At 32.7% G+C, this 23,200-nt stretch overlaps 1 protein-coding gene across 8 annotated transcripts in view; it reads left to right on the forward strand.

Annotated features, from left to right (window-relative positions):
* Nucleotides 1-2,264: 2,264 nt before the first annotated feature.
* Nucleotides 2,265-23,200, forward strand: part of LOC112703265 (uncharacterized) — a 67,060-nt gene continuing 46,124 nt past the window's right edge. For 2 of the 8 annotated variants that reach the window (XR_011864064.1, XR_011864065.1), the window contains exons 1-3: nucleotides 2,265-2,632; nucleotides 3,588-4,153; nucleotides 4,883-5,048. Coding sequence is in view for 4 of the 8 variants with exons in the window: in XM_025754644.2 (XP_025610429.1) it covers nucleotides 3,685-4,153; nucleotides 4,883-4,932 (519 nt within the window). In the remaining 4 variants the exon portion in view is untranslated. Of the gene's footprint in view, nucleotides 2,633-3,297; nucleotides 3,424-3,562; nucleotides 4,154-4,882; nucleotides 5,452-23,200 lie in introns of those variants that run through there. The other 6 variants (XR_011864066.1, XR_011864067.1, XM_072199521.1 and 3 more) reach the window with 5 other exon arrangements.

A 23,200-nucleotide genomic window follows, 5' to 3' on the forward strand; every position in this document is an offset into this window, starting at 1 on the left:
TATTTTGACTCCATGGCGATGAGCATGTGTGCCTCATGTTTGACATCCACGGGAGAATCATGGCGGAACAAGTGATAGAGCTTTTTGCGGAGGTTGGTTATGTTGGTGGCAGTAGATCTAGCCACTCGAATTTTGTGCAGGATGACCCACCTCTTGCACCACCACCGCTGCATTATGCTAGTCTAGCGATAGACTTGGACATCAACGGTGAAAATCCGATGAGGAGTATGTTCCTAAGAGCAACGATAATGGTTCTTTTGAGGATGATGATGGGGAGGAGTTTGTACCAGAGAATCCGGTCGACGCATCAGTTTGGTATCTTTTGCCTGCCCTGCAACCAATTCTGGAATTATCAGTTGTACCCAGTCACTACCATACATTGGATCTAGATGCGATGCATGAGGAAACTCCAATTTTCAATATTGGTGGGGACAATTACAACATAGATAGTAGTGTTGAGTTTAGGGTTGGCCACTGATTCATAAGCAGAGAGGCATTAATGCTTGGTGTGAAGAATTATAGTATTCATAGAAGTACTTAGTACTGAGTCGTGGAATTGAATCGATTAAAGTACCATGTGCATTGTAGGCATAAGGAGTCAGAATGTCCTTGGAGTCTTCGTGTTGCCCTTCAACAGAATCTCGGATATTGGTGAGGTCAAGTTTTTAATTGTGGTGTATATTCTTATTTATAATCATTATTTTGGTTATAAATGCCTACCTTATATCTTTTATTTCATTAGGAAGGTGCGCACACCTGTGTAGTCCTCACCACGTCCCAGGATCATCGACAATTGGACAATAATCTTATTTATAGTGTCATTTTGCTCCTCACATAGTTCAGTCCATCAGGCATTTTCCATGATCTATAATATGCTAGATTTTATATTGACTAAAATATGCTAGAAGAGTCTAAGAATTATAAATTCGATACGATACAATTTTATATTAGGAAAAAGTTATGTTTAGTTGAATTTGTAGAACTTATTGTTGGGAATAAGACACCATTCCCCCTTGAGAAAACACCTTTGACAGAGAAATAAAATAGACACAATCACAACACAAGAATTTAACGTGGAAACTCCAATTACCGGAGAAAAAACTACGGCCGTTGTCAAATGACAACCAGAGAATATCACTATGTGAAAATTGTTACAACACATAGATTTCTTTCTCTCACCGGCACTCCAGTACACCCACACTCTCTCAAAGCAAATATCTAACTACACCTCACAACACTCTCTAATCAAAGAGTACAGAGGAAAAGAAAAATCAGATACAAGCTTAAAGTGTTTCCGACTGGTGCAAAAACAAATGGAGAACTTAGCCTCATATTTATAGCCTAGGCCACCCACTCCATTTGCTATCCTAAGTAATGTGGGACTAATTCAACCAAATCCTAACACTTATTTTATTGTAAAAGAGTCTTAATAATGACAAGTAAGATATTCTAATTATCTATATGAATTCAATGCAGATCAATAACGAAGATTGCGAGCAGAGAAAAAGAAAAAGAACAATAAAAAAATGCGAATAGAGGGAGAACGACAAAACTTATTACGTTGAAGAAGAAGAACAAAAACACAAAAAAGAACAAAGTTTAAATTGTAGCAGAAAATTTTATATTGAGAAAAGATTTATTATGCAGTAAAAAGTTTACCTTATATAAAATGCGTGTATAACAAACGAGTGATTGAACGAAGGAGACCGTGTGAAAGAAAATACTTAAATAGTTTGGATAAAGAAATTGTGAATGTAGAGCTTTTCTGATCTAATATTTCTCTATTACACTCTTAAAGAAAGGAATTAGCGGAATCATATGTAAATTAGTCAAACAAACAGGAGCTAAACGAACTGGACGAAACAGAAAAGCAATCCATACCCGCCAAATGGCCACGTGGAGTTCAACGGTCGTTTCACTCTACGAATTTGGGTGCACGCTACGCTATAACAATTAACAACCCAAATCCCCCTTTCTTTCTCCTCTTTCAGTTGGCTGCTAATTCTAATTTATGAAGTAATTCACCTCTTTTATTATTCTCTATTCCTGGTCCACGTAATCCTTTAAGTTATTGATTTTGAAAATAGGATAAAAGAATATAAATATAAAAAATATAAGATAAAATAAATAATAAAAAATTTAATTTATCTTACTTTTTATATAAAATTAAAAAAAACATAATTATAAAAAATTAATAGTAATAATAAAAAATAAATTATTTTTCTAACAAAAAAATATAATATACTGACTGAGTATTTTAAAACACAATATTTGATGCGTCTATAGTCAAAATTACTTGTGACTCTTGTTAGTTGTTAGCTGTTTCTGCACCCACTGAACAACATTCTCACATGATTGGAACACCCGTAACACATCCAACGCCTCTCCTCAGGCCACGTGTTTACTCGATTCATCCAACGGTGCCTGCACTCCCTATTATATAAAAGAACCTTGAGCGTTTGCGTTTCTCTCTCTCTCTTTCTTTCTTCCAACTTCTTTGTTGTTCCCTTTTTCTGTACGTTGGGGAGAAAAAGGTCATCCATTGTTCGTGAAAACGAGGGTTTCGATTGGCTGGTACTTTTTGGGGCTAAATTTTTGAATAATAGACACTTTCTCAGATTTTAACGCTTAGGTATTCATTCATGATTAATGGCGATTTTTTATTTTTTGTCAGTTCTTTTATTATTTACCTTTTTTGTTTTAACCTTAATTAGGAGTTCCTTGATGCTCTGAATCTTCCTAAAAAAAATGCGAACTTTCGAAACCGGTTTTTGGCGTTCAGCTTTTCAGTTCCTCTCATCTTTACTCGACTTTGTTATCCGATTACAAAAAATATTAAAAAGATTTTTTTTTATTGGATTCTGTTGTGTTTGTTTAACAATTTTATTTTTTATTTTTTATTTTTTGAATTTCTTCTAAATTGCGATTTTCGTTTAAGAGCTAAGCATGTACTGAAAAAATGAGTCAAGTTTGAAAGTTAAATTGGATTGGATTCTTTCAAGTTTTGGCTATTTTAAGGTTTTTGCTATTTCTGGATCCCCCCCCCCCCCTTTCTTTCTTTTGTTTTATGTAGATTTCTGCTTTGATTCTGCTATTATACTTGCTTATGTGTCAAGGTCAATTTTAATTGTTTCTTACTGTTTTGAGAATAATTGTCTTGATTCAATGTACTTTAGAATATTGTTTTTGGCTTTGTTTTTTGGGTGTATACATTCAATGTATATAACAAACAAAATTTTAGCACCAATGCTAAGAGTTTGTATTTGTCTTTCTCTTGAACTTATATATGGTGGCCAGAAAAACCATTTGAATAGCCAAGCTGAACAATTCAACTCTACTAGCTGTTTGTGCTTGGAATTCAACTAGCACCTACCATTTTCTTGTCATACACGTTTTTTTTTCTTCAAAAAGGTTTATATAGAGGTAAAAACATACTCGTGTTTTCTTATTCAGATACTTCTTTAAAATTTAAAACGTGGGATTTCGTTCTTTTCTTCTTTTTTCATCAACATTGTTTTCACTTTGATTGATAGGGCTTCTTTGTTTTGGTGTGGTTTTGTAGTAATTAATCAAGTTCTTCATTATAGGTTTCTCCAGCAAGAGAGAGCTTTCTTGTTCAACAAGAGCTTGTGCTTATTGGATTATCAAAGAGTTTTGCTGCAGAATTTTGACACCGTTGGGTAAATGGCTGTGGCTTTTACCAACCTATCATGGTGGTTATGGAGTGGAAAGCATCAAGAGCCAAGAATCTCAAACAGTTCTTCTATAAATCCTTCAGCCGATTCAAATATGTGGGAATCGGATGTTTTGAGGTTTCCTTTGGTCAAGCAGGCTAACATGGGCTCTTCGACGAGGAGGGTGAAGCGTAAATGGCATAGTAGGGAAGAGAGGAAGATGGATAGGGAATACGATGTTGTTCTGGTTCCATCTGATGGTGGATGTGTCTCTGGTTCTGAATCCGATGATTCTGACTGGTCAATTGGCTGGTTGGAACCTCATGGACCTGGGTTCCCAAGTGATGATGAAACAGATAACAGCTTTGCCGTGCTGGTTCCCTGCTACGGGCGAGAACAAGCTTATGATATGATGGTGGAAGACCCGGGAAGCAACTTTCTGAGTGGTGTTGGGAACTTCCCTGATAGTTATTCAGATGGTAAGAGCATCTTTTCATTAACATCTATGAGAGTTTGTCCTTAAGCAGTTGTCAATTTGAGTTTCTCTGTTTAAGAAGTCATTATAATTTAAAGACATGGGTTTTGATTGAACAGTAGTTAAGAAAATAAAATCCTTTCAGAATGTTGGCTTCATGTTTTTAACACCATGAAATGTTTTTCTTTTCATCAGCTATGGAAATGCAATACAATCTGCTAGTCGAAAGAAGACTAGCTACATATAAATTTTTGGTTAGACTTAGCTGTCTGAATTGTTAGGCATATTATTTTGTAATTCATATTGCATATCTTGTGGATTTTTGCCCCGTTCTCTTATAAACAAAGTTAAAAATCATGTTATAAATGAAGATAAGCAGAGGAGTGAGTGATCTTGCTGCATCTATATTTAAATTCAGAATTAGGTAAATGTGATTTGGGGTTGATATTCACAATCATGAGCTAGTTTTAAATCCAATGGAAAAGTTCGGGTGAATTTTTTCTGTAGTAACATTGACATAAAAGGTTGATGTTCACTTGGACTGTGTTCACATTGAATAATACTGTTTAGTACGAAAACATGGTAAATCAATAGTTACAAAGATAAGGTGGCGTTTGATTTCTTATATTTACTTTTTAATTGCATGCACAATCAAATTTTAGCATTTCAAATTCATAATTCCTTCTGACTAAGATCGTTGTACTAAAGAGCATCACTGTTTTCCTATCTGCAGAGAGCAAGAAATATGTGGAAAACTGGCTTTCGGCTCTTCGAAACACCTGATGGACAAACACTAATCATTGTGATTCTTGTGTCTGCATGAAGAAATCCCACTTTTGTGGTTAAGCCAATAACTGTGTATAATGTAAATACTGTTTAAAAAAAAAAAAGAAAAAAAAGCATGAACCATGAGGGAGCAGATTATGGTTCAAGAATAAAGCAGTTTGTGATGCTCTAACCTCTGTATGAAAATGTTATAATACTGCTATGCTGATTCCTGTCTCTCACTCTCTTTTGAGAATCAAACATTGTGCCTGAATTTGGAGTCAAGAGATCTGGATGAATTTGAATGTATGAAGTGTGACATTGGAGCTTGCAATTCGTTGATGTAAATATTTCATTGTGTAGATTCGGGAATTGATTGTAATATAGAAATCACGTGTACTTAAAAAACAGTTCATATAGCTGTATATGAATTTTGTATAATAGGATGTACTCTCTCTCTCTGTGTTGTTGGGTTCCCATGTATGTAGAGTTTAAAACATTTTTGTATAAATCCTAACTCATTTTAATTATTAGTAAGTAATGGATTTTGCTACAAAATCTGCAAATTTATCAGATGATATGGTTCTAATTGATGAGCTAGAAACAGATAAAGAAATTAGAGACATATGGGGATACAATCGAGTTTTGTGCAAACAAAGATAAACTAAAGCTATACTATATAAACCGAAACCTTGGCAGCAGGTTAACCATCCTGAGCTAGATACTTTTAGTAGTAGGGCCATCTTATTATAAATACGGGTTCAAATTAATATAACTTTTGAAGGCAATATAAATATTTTTTCTGTTTTCATTATCCGACTAGTTTAAATGCTTTTTCTATAGGAAAAAAACTACTTAGTAAATTGTCACAAACATCCTCCTCTATGAAAATAGCGTTTTAGTTCTTCAATGTTGCATTTGTTTGCAAGTATGAAATACTAAGAAAAGAATATGGGTAAACAAAATCATATTTGCTACACGAAATATAGATATAAGTAGTGTTTTGAAATATTAAATTAGTTTCTTTTTTTAGTATATTTTTAAATAGGTTCCTAAAGAATTTTGGATAGAATGTTTTTGTCTTCAAAAATATTTTATTATGTTAAGATACTTAAACTTTATAAAAATAAGAATATAAAATTTTGTATCACATATTTAAAGATTTATTTGTCTAAATAAAAACAATAGAACTGACTAAAATAGATACTTATATATTTTATTTTTGTAAAGTTCAATAATCTCAATATAATAAAATTTGTTGGAGATAAAAATATCCTATATAAAATTTTATAGAAACCTATTTAAATATATTCTTTATATTTTGTGTTTTGCTTAATATGATGGACATAGAAACAAATACAATAGTAAAAAATACAATTAATTTTTAACCTTTTTATTATTTTTATTAATTTTTATAATTATATATTTTATTATTATATATTTTTTAAAATTTTGTGTTAAAGAAATGAGAGTAAAATCTGAACTTTTATAATTTATTTTTATATTTAATTTATTATTAAATAAAATATAAAAATATTAATTTTTATATAATACAGCTCAACTGAGAAGGAATGACTTGTTGTCTCTAGTGGGTTCAGAAGTTATCATATCTGGCGTGGTATGCAATAATTTATCTGCTTGAAGTGTAATTAGCAATTATATCAAAGTATTAACGTAATGAATTAACTATTTTTGTCTTGTGCGAAACAAAAATTAGACCAATCATAAACTTGGACTAAAACAACCAATTATTGGCTTCCTTTGTGAACTTTTCTACTACTCTCTTTTCTTTTTAACATTTTATTTTCTTCTAAATTCAAAATGTAACTCAATGGAAATTTGGTTTAGAAAAAAAAAAAAACCTGGATTAGACAGGGACAACCCTTCTCTTCTTTCACTGCTTTTCTGAATATGTCATTAATAATTTATTAATTTAATATACTAGCAGAACAAATAAACGTCTAAAAGATGTAATTAATTAATTATAATAAAAGGTTGCTCGCTGAGGAAGGATTTAGCCGAGAGTGGAATCCACGATATTTGTGGGTTGGAAAGAAATGGCCAACAAAGACCAAAACCCAAAAACAGGCCTAACGTTAGAGTATATTTTGGAAAAAATGGCCTTCCAATAAATTTTCAATTTTTTTTTATTTTGTGCTTACAATGTTAATTTTGTTGTAAAAATATGATGAAAAGTAATAAATATATGAATATAAAAAAATTTGTATCTTGATAATATCCTCGTAATATAATACTTGGTAATTTATAAAAATAAATTTTGTATTTCACAAAATAATACACAAAAATTCAATACAAAAGTTAGAATAATGTAAACTTGTAAACTTAATGAGTGTTAAAATTTTCTCTTTGAGATTTATTTATACATGAAGGTTTTAAAATAAATAATAGTAAGATATTATTTATCTAAATCACTTACTAATTAATAAAAATACATTATAAAAATTCATACCCCATTAATTGATAATATTTCATACTCCATGATGATAGGACATTCATAATGGATAATATTTTATATTCCATTATATATAATAATACTCTATGATATTTACAATAATAATTATTTTATAATACTCATCTTTAAATGTCATTAGGGATATAACTCGCTAAAAATTTTGTCAAGAAAAATCCTACGATATAAAAAATCTGAATAAGAAGAAAAGAGTACAATATTCTTTATAATAAAAATTGTTCATTAAAAAACGTCATAAAAAAAATTCAATGGATAAAATCCTTATCAGAAAAAAAGAGTATAGTCTTTTCCTCTCTTGATAACATCCTATAAGATATCAAAAGCGACACATGATGATTTTGTGAACCTAATTTTCAAAGGAGGATGCAAAAAGTAAGGTATATAATCTGCCAAATTATCACTTGAACGAATTTGTTGAATCTCAATTATTCTTTGATTTTAAAGGTCGTGCGTGAGAAAGAACTGGGCGGTGAAGGCGGACCCTCCGCACCGACCACTCCATCGCATGCTGCGAAATCTAGAAATCTCTGATGGATATGGATAGCCAAAGTAAAAAAAGAACTACTCGGAGAATCTGACATACAAATTGGAAATCTAAACAAAATTTACCAAAATAGAAAGAAAAGGTCGAACTATTGGAAGCAAGGGAAAAGGAACATCGAGTGGGATCAAAGAAATTAGCAGACTGATCACTCAAGAGATACAAATAGGTGCAAATTCTGACATGACCACTCCCCACCATAACCCTCAGGGATGTTATGGACTCAACCGGTAATTTCAAATGAGTGACGAGACGTAGCTTTACTTTCCCTTCAAGGCGAAATATGGAGCCATAGAGCCATTCATTCTCCCCCATAATCTAGGCTGCGAGTACCCACTTTTGAGTTGAGCAATTCATATAACGTTATCTTCATACAATGTTGTAGGGATTATTTTCTTATCAGACAACTCACATGATAATTGAATATATATCCAATCAAACTCATGAGCCAAAAGCATTCACGACTTGCCTCATATATTGCAAGTATTTCAATATGATTGGAAAATATTGCAACTATACTTTATTTTATAGATTTTCATAATATAGTTGTGTTACCAAATGTAAACAAGTATTCTACCTTTATGGGGAATAGATAGATAACCTATACCTGCATAGCCAACTAATTATGATTTAAATGCATAAAGATAAAATAATCCCATATCAGTTGTTCCACGAAGATATCGAAACACAGTTTTATTCCGTTCCAATATCTTCTAGTTAGAGAGGAACTGTATCTCACTAATTAATAAGTTTACAGCAAATGCTATGACACTAAGATATAGTACTTCATAATAACCAAGTATTTTTTTTTTCATTTTTTTGTTAGAATGGATCTTTCTTCACACATCTAATGATCTGACGATTATTTGGGTTCTTATTGGATGTGATTCATTCATATCAAATTTTCTCTATGTAAGTCTTTTGATGAATAAATATCCCTTTTGTTACATTCTCAATCTAAAAGCCAAGACAAAATTTTATTTTTTCAAAATCTTTTATCTCAAACTCTTCTTTTAGAACATTTATGATTGTTGGTATCTGTTCAAGATAATTAATGATATTTAAATCATCAACATACACATCAATTATAAATCAAGATACAGATTTTTTTATATAAAACTTCTTCTTTTAGAGCATTTATGATTATTGGGATCTCTTAGGGAGAACCAATGATATTTAGATCATCAACATATACATCAATTATAAATCAAGATTCATATTTTTTTTATATAAATATATAGGCAAATATCATTATTTTTGAACTCTTTTTCATCAAATGCTCTGTAAGATGGTTGTACCACAACCATATAGATTACTTTAAAACATATAAAGATCTTTGCAATATAACCGAATATAATCATCGAAAATTCTCTTTCAATGATTAAGATATCTTTAGTATTTGAAGGACTTTCATATAGATATTATAATCTAATGATCCATGTAGATAGGTCGTAACCACATCCAATAGATACATATTTTGTTTACGATATGCAAATAAGCTAATCAAATATCTCAAGGTAATTGCACATACCACAGGAGAATAGATCTCTTCATAGTCTATACCAGATCTTTGTGAGAAATCTTGTGCTACAAATTGAAATTTATAATGTACAATTTTATTATTCTCATTTTATTTTCTCACAGATACCCATTTTTATCCAACAGATTTTACACTTTCGAGTGTTCGGACTATAGGTCCAAAAATTTCATATTTTCCAGGTGAATCTAATTCATTTTTATGGCGTTTTTCCATTTTTGCCAATCTTTTCATCGACATTCTTCGATGATTTTTTGTTCAGAATCCTCATTTTCATGCATAATATGTAGCGCTATGTTATATGCAAATATATCATCGACATCATTTCTCTTTGATTCCATTTTTCTCCCGTAAAGACATAGTTTATTGAAATCTCATCATTTTGACAATTTTTAGGTACCTAAACATCTTTTGATATTTCAATTATATCATGAATTTGGACAACAATATGTGTCATAACTATGTCTTTGTCCTCTTGAATAGGAAGATTATTTGCCTCTTTATTACAATTTTCCTCTCTTATCTTACGAAGATTTTTATCTTTAGAATCAATTGGTCTACCACGCTTTTAACATTTAGTTGTACTAATGACCATTTCTCCAACAGGGACATGAATTCGAATTAGAACATTTTCAATTGGTATATAGAATTTCATTGTTCTTTTTATATCAAAAAATACATCAAGCAATTCATTTGATTTTCTACAAATGTATAATCTTTTTAATTTCTAATTCAGATTGTCTTGATCAGTGACGGGCTCAAAAAATTTTAGAAGTGGGGTCAAAAATATATACACTAAAATAAAATTTGTTGAACATTATTAATTATATGGAGATATAAAAATTAAAAAAATTAGTGAACACTTTTATTTTTAAAATATTATTCATTATATATAATTTATAAAAAAATATTTTTTATTTCTAAAACTTGAACTTAAAATATTTTAATTAAATTATAAAAAATTTGTTATTCTAACTAATTTTTTATACATATTTAATAATAAAAGACTGAATCAATTAGCACATTAGCAGCTAATGATACACTAGTATTTATAATTTGAAACTAGAATTATATATGAATACTAGAAAAATTAAGTTTGTATATAAAGAGTATGTTTATATAAAATAATAGAAATATAGTTTATAACTTTTTCTTTCTTTTTAAAATAATTAAATTTATTATATATTTTTTAATTAAGGTTTAATTACTCTGCAGGTCCCTATAGTTTCACCGAATTTTCAATTAGGTCCCTATACTTTTTTTCTTTTCAATTGGGTCCCTATACGTTAATTTTTTTTTTCAATTTAGTCATTGTTAACGTTAAACGTTAAAAAATGTTAATGAATTGTGAAATTACTTGTATACCCCTAGGGACTTAATTGAAAAGAAAAAAAGTATAGAGACCTAATTGAAAATTTAGAGAAATTATAAATATTCAATGAAAGATATTCATATAATCCCTATTTAATAATTCTACGACATAAAAAATATTTCTATAATCCCTTTTATTTTATCACTATCATTTTTTTTCTTATTTATATACAAATTGTACCAAAAATACCGTCTCTTTATTTTTTTGACTTTCAAAATACCTTATCTTAAGAATATACAAAAATAATAATGGATAAAATGAAATAGAAAAATAGTAGTAATAAGTATAATATAAAATTCAATTTTCATCACTCAAGTATTTATTATGACTAACATAATGAAAGAACTTACATATGGCATATGGTAACAAGAATCATTGATAGAATAATAACTAAAATTATTTACAAAAATTGAGTTCTATATAGTTCCTCAAACAAGAGAACTAATTTAGCTCACAAAAACTCAAAAATAAGTATATTGAAGAAATGAATTTTCCTTATGGTAACAAGAACTATCAAAAAGAAATCCCTAAAGGCTGCTTGCTCTAGCATAAACAGATATTCCATCTCCCTTAGATATGATCTTTACCATTGCAACTGATGCCAAGTGACGCACAGGCCGTCGAACACCAAAAATGAGCAGGGAATACAATGCATCCTCACACCGTCTTTGCCACAACAAAATATTTTCCTAGAAGATATGATAAATTGTAACATCAAAAAACACATCAAGATTTTTAATGAAAACCTAAATCAACAACAACAAATAATATCAAATGAATAGCACCAAATCTTAATTAAAAGCCAATTCTCAAAAGGTATGTTTTTCATTCCAATTTTAAGAGTAGTTGGTCCATTGAATGGATAGAAAATCCACATTGCAAGGCAAATAGTAATATTTCATTAGTAATACAAATATGGTAAAAGTAATATGGTAAAAGTAATATGCTGACCTTGCAGGGACAGAACCAAATATCAAATTACAACTCCAAAGCACCACAAAGGAAATAAATAAATATTCCAGTTCCTAGGTTCTGATCGAATTAACTTAAAGCACCTTAAGAATGAATCCTACTCAGCATAAAACTCAATATGTGAGCAGATGACCAGAATTTACTGCTAAACATATTAAACTTCATCTCGCATGAATAATATTGAAGCATTACCCTTTTATTTTTTTCACCTTATATTCAATTAGAATTTACATCCAAATGGTCACTACTGTAGAACCCACCTCCACTAAGCAAAGCATCCAATACCTAGCCATCCAAGATGTTTGTGATAAGACAAGTATGTTTGCATATAATATTAGCTTGTAGGTCATTTATTGAAGGAGTTTGCCATAATTGAAGGCCTAGATATAAAAGCAAACCAGAGATTATACCTCAGCAGTGATAATCCAATTGAAGATATTTAAGGTATTAAAACTACTACTACATCTCCCCTTAGAAAGGTGAAATTGCAAGCAGTGAGAGAGTAAACCAACACAGCCCTACCTACATCCATGGTGTTTGCACCCTCAGACACCACTCCCGGAGCCGGGCTTCTGACTCCAAGAATCGCAATCTGTCTCAAGAAATAAAAACAATATAGTAATTGAATTGAGAAAATCACCAGGGTGAGAAACATTTTTGCTTCGAACACTAGGTACTCAATGTGAATATAACAGAACCACAATGCCTACAATTAATACAGTTACACGGCATAAAAAATTTTTGAGGAATCCATACTTTAGTGCTCCCATACACATTTGTAACTAGTCTAAAACCTTTTCCATGAATTACACAATTATAGTGAATAGATTATCAATGCCAAAAAATAAAACACAACTATGAAGACATGAATGACTTGATACCAAACAAATAGCAGCACAAAATTCAAAATCTTATACATTTAACAACCAAAACGAAATAAAAATGAAGAAACTAACTCACCTGTTGTGGCAGATCGAGTGTGCAGGCAGCAAGGCGAGGCAAGGTGCGGCGAGATAAGGCGAGGCGCGCCGAGTGGCGGACAGGGCTTCGACGGATCAATCAGTGCAGATCCTCAGAGACCGACAGACCAATGGAAGCTATGGATGAAGACGACGGATCGACAGCTATGGATGAAGATGATGGACTGACGGAGGAGAACGCACCGCACACAATTTTCAGGCTAGGGTTTTTTTTCCTTTGGAACAAAATGCCAAGAGGTTTTTAGGTATTTTGAAAAAATAGAGATATCTCCAGTTAGTTACCTAATCTAAACAGAAGAATATTCGTGTTTTAAACAGAATATTCTGTTATCTTAGACGGTATTCTCACGGCAGGGACTTAATTGAAAAAAAATTAACGTATAGGGACTCAATTGAAAAGAAAAAAAGTATAGGGACCTAATTGAAAATTCGGTAAAACTATAGGGACCTGCAGAGTAATTAAACCTTTAATTAATTTAATTTTGATATAATGTTAGATGAAAGATTTTATGCATCTATTTAATTATGGGAAGAAGGGACAAAAGTACACCTGAAAGTTTGCACGCTGGACATGATTACACTTCAATCATTTAATGAGTCACGCGTGCACACCATTTATACACTCCGGCGGATACAGTATTTTTCGTATTTATTTTGTTTAGGAAGAAGGGACAAAAATACACGTGAAAGTTCACACACTTGACACAATTACACTTCAATCATTTAACGTCGCCACACGCCAATGGTCAGAAGGGTAAATGTGTCCGCCGGAGTGTATAAATGGTGTGAAAATGATTAAAATATAATTGTGTCTAGCGTACGAACTTTCAGGTGTACTTTTGTTCCTTCTTTCTCAATTATGTGTTGTAATTTAAATATTTTTTATTATTGTTTCTAAAAATAAAAAAATATATTCTAAATTAATAAATTAATCAATTCATTTTAAAATTTTATATGCAACATAGGTACATATAATAGAACAAAAGATATAAAACAAGTAATAAGAATGAATAAATTGAGAATAAAATAAAATATATAAAGTCATGAAGAAAATAAAACATTAGATTAATACCTAAATTATAATTGTTTGAATTAAAATTTTCATTTGAAAATTTTAAAAGAGAAACAATGAAATTGAAAGATACATAGTCATAGAGATTTATATAAAAAAACATGAAGAATTTAAAATTTACTTTTTGATGAAGAAAAGATGACTACTAGACAAGGAATAGAAAAAGAAGGTTTAAAATATAAAAATAAGAAGAGGGTTTAAGAAAATAAAAGAGCAAAGACCTAAAAACTGAATTTGATTAGGTTAACTAATAGTCAAAATAATAAAAAAATAAATTTGAGATTTTGACCAATTAAATTTAATTTATTTGTAATGGGAACATTTGAAATTTAAAATAAGGACATGTTATATATAAATATTTTTTAAAAAAAATTGAAAATACAGTGGGGCAAGTGACCCCTCATGCTTGTTGCTAGTTCCGTGCCTTGTCTTGATTGAGGATCCAAATGTATTAATGATAATGCATTTTCAATTTAACTCTTTTTTCATATGTTTATTCTTTCTTCCTAATGTTGAAAATAATATCTCATTAAAGTGACAATTTGAAAATCAAACTTTAAATACATTTTCTGTTTATATCTCTAGATACTTCATAATAGAAAGAGAATCATATTTAACATATATTTTTTATTTTTCTTAGGGCCCATTTTGGTGCGATTAAGTGGAGCAATTAAAACTCACATCCAAATATTTTCAAATGGAATATATTTGGCTATTGGCCAAAAGTCAATTGTAAAGGATAAAATTTGTGGTGACTTGTTGATGTTAAACGAATAAGTATTGCAAGATGTAAAATAGCATGCTCCGAGTAGAAATTGAGAGATTCGTTCTCATAAATAGGAGTATAGAAATTAACTAGAGGCATTTAATAAGTGATTCTACTAGTTCATTTTGTGTATGAGCATGGGTTATATGGTCATATAATAAGTATCAAAGGTTTGGAAAGTAAATTCACCAATATTATCAAGACAAATATTTTTATTGAATTTTCTAAAAATTGTACTTTTAATTTTATAATTTGTGCAAGTAGCCTCGCAAACACCAAATTGTGAGATGATAGTAAGTATACATGAAACCATCTTTAAGATGTGTCTATTAGCATCATAAAATATATAAAAGATCCATATGGTGGATAAATTAGTCTATATATATCACCTCGAATTCACTTAAAGAATTCAGGAGACTCAAATCCAATCTTTATTGCTAATGACCTTACAATCCGTTTTTCTTGAGAACATGCAGAACAATATAACTCACCGGATTAAAGAATTTTATAGTTCTTCAATGAATGCTCTTACTATAACATGTGCTTCAATTGCACTAATATGAGTATAATATATATCAAAAAAAAAGTATAGACATTTTTTTCAATATGACTTTCTTATTTGAATAACAACTCATAATATAGAGGAACTCATTTTTTTGTTGCCCATAGTATCCCTCAACCTGATAGGTTAAAGACTAATCCATCGTGAATCTGAGTTCCATTTAAGGGTTTGTCACTGGCCAATAGATTGTTGCATGCACAAGGCGAATAGAGAAACTCATTATTATCCTCATTTACTATCATTGATATCCATTCTTATGGATATCTTTAAAACTCAACAAGCTTTTGAGACTTTGTAGATAATAATATATTATTTATAACAAGTTTTGTTCTTTCGAAGAACAAAATAATAGCTATTCTAGAGTTATCAATCATTTTACTTGTACTAATAGTAATAGCAATACTTGCCTCTTCATGTACAAAGTTGATAAAATACTTTTTTTTGAGAATACTGTGTATATTTACACTATCTATAAGATAAATATCTTCTATTTATACTATAATCATTTTCTTCACAAGAAAGAGTAAACAATATGTGAAAATACAATTCAATATATGATTTATCGTTAAAATTATTTTTTTTAAATTTATAACTCAATCATTTTGTTATATATATATATATAGAGAGAGAGAGAGAGAGAGCTAAATAAAAATCTTATTTGCATAGTTATTTTATTTATTATACACATTATAATAGCACAAGTTTGTTGATTGATTCTTTGAAAGCTATGTAGATGGACAATGTAACACTCTAACTTTTAACACGTCATGATCGTACCAAAAGTAAGGCGTTATGGACCTAGTTTCTTTTATTATAAATTTACTATTGAGCCTTTACGTCGATATCGCGTTTCAGTTTTTGAGAAAATTCCAAAAAAAAACGTTATTTTTACTAACTAAAGTCACATATCAAGAGATCTTCAAACATTAATATTCACATCATTACTAATAATAATAAGCGCTATACAATTAAATTCAATATAAAACTCGATTAAAATTTCTATCCCTCTGTATAAAATAAAATCTAAAATAACAAAGGCGAGGGAATTCTATGAAAGCAACTCAACTCATAACTTAACTTAAAATAAAACTAATAACTATCCGCAGCTTCAAGCTGAGTCTTCAAACCTGTGTTATTGAAAGGGTGAAAGATTTTTGGGTGAGAACAAACCGTACGTTCTCAGTAGAGAATGAGAATGCCGTAAAAGTAATAAAATAAAGTGCAAATAATTAACTTTACTCAATAAAACAATATTTTTTTATCAAATCCTTTGAAAATACTTGGTGCACGAAAATCACACTCACACTATGTAATTCCGCACAACTAACCAGCAAGTGCACTGGGTCGTCTAAGAAATACCTTACGTGAGTATGGGTCGATCCCACGGAGATTGTTGGCTTGAAGCAAGCTATGATTATCTTATTATTCTTAGTCAGGATACCGATAGGATTCTTTAATTTCAGTTGTAAAAAGTGAAAGAGCATGAAAAGAGTAATGGTTACATTGTAATGGAGAATGTGTTGGAGTTTTGGAGATGCTTTGTCTTCTGAATCTCTACTTTCCTACTGTCATCTTCTTCACGCACACAAGGTTCCTTCTATGGCAAGCTGTGTGTTGGTGGATCACCGTTGTCAATGGCTACCATCCGTCCTCTCAGTGAAAATGGTCCAGGTGCGCTGTCACCGCACGGTTAATCATCTGTCGGTTCTCGATCATGTCGGAATATGATCCATTGATCCTTTTGCGTCTGTCACTACGCCCAACACTCGCGAGTTTGAAGCTCGTCACAGTCATCCAATCCCTGAATCCTACTCGAAATACCACAGACAAGGTTTAGACTTTTCGGATTCTCAAGGATGCTGCCAATGGATTCTAGCTTATACCACGAAGATTCTGATTAAGGAATCTAAGAGATACTCATTCAATCTAATGTAGAACGGAGGTGGTTATCAGGCACACGTTCATAGGTTGAGAATGGTGATGAGTGTCACGGATCATCACCTTCTTCATATTGAAGTGCGAATGAATATCTTAGATAAAAACAAGCGTGTTTGAATAGAAAACATAAATAATTGCATTAATTCATCGAGACGCTGCAGAGCTCCTCACCCCCAACAATGGAGTTTAGAGACTCATGCCGTCAGAGAATACAAAGTTCAGATCCAAAATGTCATGAGGTACAAAATAAGTCTTTAAAAGTTGTTTAAATACTAAACTAGTAACCTAGGTTTACAGAAAATGAGTAAACTAAGATAGATAGTGCAGAAAGTCACTTCTGGGACCCACTTGGTGTGTGTTGGGACTGATACTTGAGCTTCTCACGTGCATGTGCTGTTTCTGGAGTTAAACGTCAGGTTGTAACCTATTTCTGGCGTTTAACTCCAACTTGCAACCTGTTTCTGGCGTTCAACGCCAGAATGCAACATGGAACTGGCGTTAAACGCCAGTTTATATCATTTATCTTCGCGCAAAGTATGGACTATTATATATTTCTGGAAAGTCCTAGATGTCTACTTTCCAACCCAATTGAGAGCGCGCCAATTGGACTTCTGTAGCTCCAAAAAATCCATTTCGAGTGCAGGGAGGTCAGAATCCAACAACATCAACAGTCCTTTTTCAGCCTGAATAAGATTTTTGCTCAGCTCCCTCAGTTTCAGCCAGAAAATACCTGAAATCACAAAAAAACTCACAAACTCATAGTAAAGTCCAGAAATATGAATTTTTCCTAAAAACTAATAAAAATATACTAAGAACTAACTAAAACATACTAAAATCTACATGAAATTACTCCCAAAAAGCGTATAAAATATCCGCTCATCACAACACCAAATTTAAACTGTTGCTTGTCCCCAAGCAACTAGATAAATAATATAGGATAAAAAGAAATCAAGAAGCAATAATATCTCAGATTTTTAAGTGAAGCTCAGATTCTAATTAGATGAGCGGAACTAGTAGCTTTTTGCTTCAAAACAGTTTTGGCATCTCATTTTATCCTTTGAAATTCAGAATGATTGGCATCCATAGGAACTTGGAATTCAGATAGTATTATTGATTCTCCTAGTTTATTATGTTGATTCTTGAACACAGCTACTTTATGAGTCTTGGTCGTGGCCCTAAGCATTTTGTTTTCCAGTATTACCACCGGATACATAAATGCCACAGACACATAACTGGGTGAACCTTTTCAGATTGTGACTTAGCTTTGCTAGAATCCCCAATTAGAGGTGTCCAGAGTTCTTAAGCATACTCTTTTTCCTTGGATCATGACTTTAACCACTCAGTCTCAAGCTTTTCACTTGGACCTGCATGCCACAAGCACATGGTTAGGGACAGCTTGATTTAGCCGCTTAGGCCTAGATTTATTTTCTTGGGCCCTCCTATCCATTAATTCTCAAAGCCTTGGATCCTTTTTTACCCTTGCCTTTTGGTTTGAAGGGCTATTGGCTTTTTCTACTGCTCCTTCTCTCTCTCTCTCTCTCTCTCTCTCTCTCTCTCTCTCTCTCTCTCTCTCTCTTCTTTCACTGCTTTTTCTTGCTTCAAGAATCAATTTCATGATTTTTCAGATCAACAATAATATTTCTCTTGTTCATCATTCTTTCAAGAGCCAATAATTTTAACATTCATAAAATTCAATATAAAAATATGCACTGTTCAGGCATTCATTCAGAAGACAAAAAGTTTTGCCACCACATCTAAATAATTAGAATTTTTCTTATTAAAAACTCGAAAAAAATATTGCCTCTTTATTCTAAAAATATACTATTTTATTTATGTTTGATGATGATGAGAAAAATAAATTATAGCTTAATTAGAGATAAAATCAAAATAGATATGCTAATTACTACTACTCATATGTAACTTCTAAGGTAAATTCCTAATAAGAACAACTATCACAGAGTTAAGGCTAATATTAGGACTCAACAACCTTTATTTTAGAAGGTGGATGCTCCTTTAATCTGTGGGGTGCTAGGCCCTTCATGAGACAACTTCTGACGCTTCAGTTGCTTCAGTTCACGCCCTTGCTCTTCTTGTTCCTTAGCAGTTTGCAAAGCAGGCTATTTTGATTTTGCTGTTCTTCCTTTAGTTGCTCCATAGCTTCTTGCAATTTGGTGACAGATGCTTCAAGACGCTCCCAGTATTCAATTTGAGGGATTTCCGGGAGGAACTCCTATGCTTTCCTCTTGATGGGGTCGTCCTGCACTTGTTGTCCTTCCATTGACTTTTTTGTGATTGGTCGCTCAATTGAGATATACTCAGTTACTCCCATCTTCACCCCAGCATCTTTACATAGCATAGAGATTAAGCTTGGATAAGCCAATTTGGCATCTTTGGAGTTCTTGTTTGCAATTGTGTAAAGTTCACAAGAAATCAGCTGATGAACTTCCACTTCTTTTCCAAGCATAAAGCAATGGATCATTACTTCTCTTTTGATGGTGACTTCAGAGCGGTTGCTAGTGGGTAGTATAGAACGCTCAATGAAGTCCAGCCAGCCTCTGGCGACTGGTTTGAGATCTTCTCTCTTGAGTTAATTTGGGACACCCTTTGTGTTGGTTATCCACTTGGTTCTAGAGAGGCATATGTCCTCTAGAATTTCGTCCAAGCCCTTATTTGTTCTCATCATTCTCCTATTAAAGGAGTCTGGGTCATCTTTCAGCTGAGGTAGCTTAAAGATCTCCTGATTTTGTCAGGGTGAAGGTGAACAATCTTCCCTCTGACCAAGGTCCGATAGTCATAGAAGGCGGTTCCAGCTATTTTCTGCCTGTCTGTTTGCCACAGATTAGAGTAAAATTCCTGAACCATGTTTCTTTCCACCTTTATTTCAGGATTAGCTAGGATTTCCCAGCTCCTGTTTCGAATTTGCTCTGGGATCTCTGGATATTCGTCTTCTTTCAGATCGAATTTAACTTTCGGGATCACTGACCTTAGACACATTATTTTGTAGTAATGGTCTGAATGTTCTTTGGTTAAGAACTTCCCTTGATTCCAAAGTAGTTTTGGAATATTCTCTTTCTTGCCTCTTGGAGTGGTTTGTTTTCCCTTAGAAGCCATGATCTTAGTAGGTATTAGTTTAGTGATCACGAATAAACACACCAAACTTAGAGGTTTGCTTGTCCTCAAGCAAAAGAAAGGAAAAGAGAGGGATAGAAGGAGAGCCAATTTCGAATGGTGGAGGAGAGGAGGGAGGCCGAATGTGGATTTAAAGGGGAGGGGGTGGGTTTTCGAAAATTTTGAAAAAGATAAAATAGAAGATATGATTTGTAAAAGATAAGTATGATAGGAAAAAGATATAATTTAAAATTTGAAAAGTTATGAAAGATATTTGAAAAAAATAAATCTGAATTTTGAAAAGAAGATATGATGAGTTTAAAAAGATTTGAAAAGAATTTAAAAATATAATTGAGTTTTGAAAAAGGTTTGAAAAGATTTTGAAGAAGAATTAAGAAACAAGTTTAGGATTAAAAATTTTTGGAATTGAAGTTGAAATATGAGAGTTTGTAACATGTTTATGCAAGAAATCATGAATTGAAACATGAAAAATGGAAAAAATTTGAAGTGAAAAACGAATTTACCTCCCCCCCACAATCCTGGCGTTAAACGCCCAAACGCTGCATGTTTTGGGCGTTTAACGCCCATTTGTAGCTTCTTCTGGGCATTTAACGCCCAGCTGTAGCATCTGGCTAGCGTTAAATGCCAGAAAATCCTTTATTACTAGGCGTTTATCTGAACGCCCAGGATGCTGCCAATCTGGCGTTAAACGCCCAGAAGTTGCTTCTTTCTGGCATTTAACGCCCAGATGGCTATCTCTACTAGCGTTAAACGCCCAGTAGATGCTTCTTTTGGGCGTTTAACGCCCAAAGCAGCTCTTACTGGATTTTTTGCACCAGTGAGCTTCTTTTTACTGTTTTATCCTCTTAATCCTTCTGTAACTCTGTGAACTCATGCAATTTCTATTTTACCTTGAAGATAATTAGTATGAACCTGTAAAATTCAATTAATTAACAAAATGGCTGGGTTGTCTCCCAACAAGTGCTTCTTTATTGTCTTTAGCTGGACTATTACTGAGTTTTAATCAAGTATCAATTTTGAGCATTCTTGCTCAAAATTTCTTTCAAGATAATGTTTGACTCTCTGTCCATTAACAATGAACTTTTTGTTAGAATCATTATCCTGAAGCTCTACGTATCCATATGGTGACACACTTGTAATCACATATGGACCTCTCCACCAGAATTTCAATTTCCCAGGGAATAATCTGAGCCTAGAATTAAACAGCAGAACTTTCTGCCCTGGCTCAAAGAATCTGGATGATAGTTTCTTATCATGCCATCTTTTTGCTTTCTCTTTGTAAATTTTTGTATTTTCGAAAGCATTGAATCTGAATTCCTCTAGCTCATTTAACTGGAGCAATCGTTTTTCTCCAACTAACTTGGCATCAAGGTTTAGGAATCTGGTTGCCCAGTAGGCCTTATGTTCTAGTTCCACTGGCAAGTGATAGGCTTTTCCATACATAAGCTGGTATGGAGAGGTCCCTATAGGAGTCTTGAATGTTGTTCTGTATGCCCACAGAGCATCATCCAAGCTTCTTGCCCAATCCTTTGTATGGTTAATCACAGTTCGTTTCAGGATTCTTTTAAGTTCTCTTATAGAGACTTCAGCTTGCCCATTTGTCTGTGGATGATATGGAGTTGCCACCCTGTGGCTGACTCCATATCGAACCATAGCAGAGTAAAGCTGTTTATTGCAGAAATGAGCGCCCCATCACTGATTAGCACTCTAGGAACACCAAATCTGCTGAAGATATGTTTCTGGAGGAATTTCAGCACTGTCTTAGTATCATTAGTGGGTGTTGCAATCGCTTTCACCCATTTGGATACATAATCCACTGCCACCAGAATATAAGTGTTTGAATATGATGGTGGGAAAGGCCCTATGAAGGCAATACCCCATACATCAAACAACTCAATCTCCAAGATCCCTTGTTGAGGCATGGCATAACTGTGAGGTAGATTGCCAGATCTTTCCCAACTGTCACAATTAAGTACAAACTCTCGGGAGTCTTTATGGAGAGTAGGCCAATAGAAGCCACATTGGAGGACTCTTGTGGCTGTTCGCTCACTTCCAAAATGTCCTCCATATTGTGATCCATGGCAATGCCATAGGATCTTCTGTACTTCTTCTTTAGGCACATATCTACGGATTACTTCTTCTGCACATCTCTTGAAGAGATATGGTTCATCCCAAAGATAGTACTTTGCATCTGTGATCAGTTTCTTTGATTGCTGCCTACTATACTCTTTGGGTATGAATCTCACAGCCTTGTAGTTTACAATGTCTGCAAACCATGGTACTTCCTGAATGGCAAAGAGTTTCTCATTCGGAAAGTTTTCAAAGATCACAGTAAGAGGGAGGGACGCCCCTTCTACTGGTTCTATTCGGGACAGGTGATCTGCTACTTGGTTCTCTGTCCCTTTTCTCTCTCTTATTTCTATATCAAACTCTTGTAGAAGCAACACCCATCTTATGAGTCTGGGTTTTGAATCCTGCTTTGTGAGTAGATATTTAAGAGCAGCATGGTCAGTGTACACAATCACTTTTGATCTTACTAAATAAGATCTGAACTTGTCAATGACATAAACCACTGCAAGTAACTCATTTTCTGTAGTTGTGTAGTTCTTCTGTGCGTCATTTAAAACACAACTGGCATAATAAATGACGTGCAGAAGCTTGTCATGCCTTTGTCCCAACACTGCACCAATGGCATGGTCACTGGCATCACACATTAGTTCAAATGGTAATGTCCAGTCTGGTGCAGAGATGACTGGTGCTGTGACCAGCTTAGCTTTCAGAGTCTCAAACACCTGCAGACACACTCCTTATCAAAGATAAATGGCGTGTCAGCAGCTAGCAGATTACTCAGAGGTTTGGCAATTTTTGAAAAATCTTTTATAAACCTCCTAGAATCCTACATGCCCCAGAAAGCTTCTGATTGCCT

This window comes from Arachis hypogaea, chromosome 7, assembly GCF_003086295.3.
Source record: "Arachis hypogaea cultivar Tifrunner chromosome 7, arahy.Tifrunner.gnm2.J5K5, whole genome shotgun sequence".
NCBI classification, from domain to species: Eukaryota; Viridiplantae; Streptophyta; class Magnoliopsida; order Fabales; family Fabaceae; genus Arachis; species Arachis hypogaea.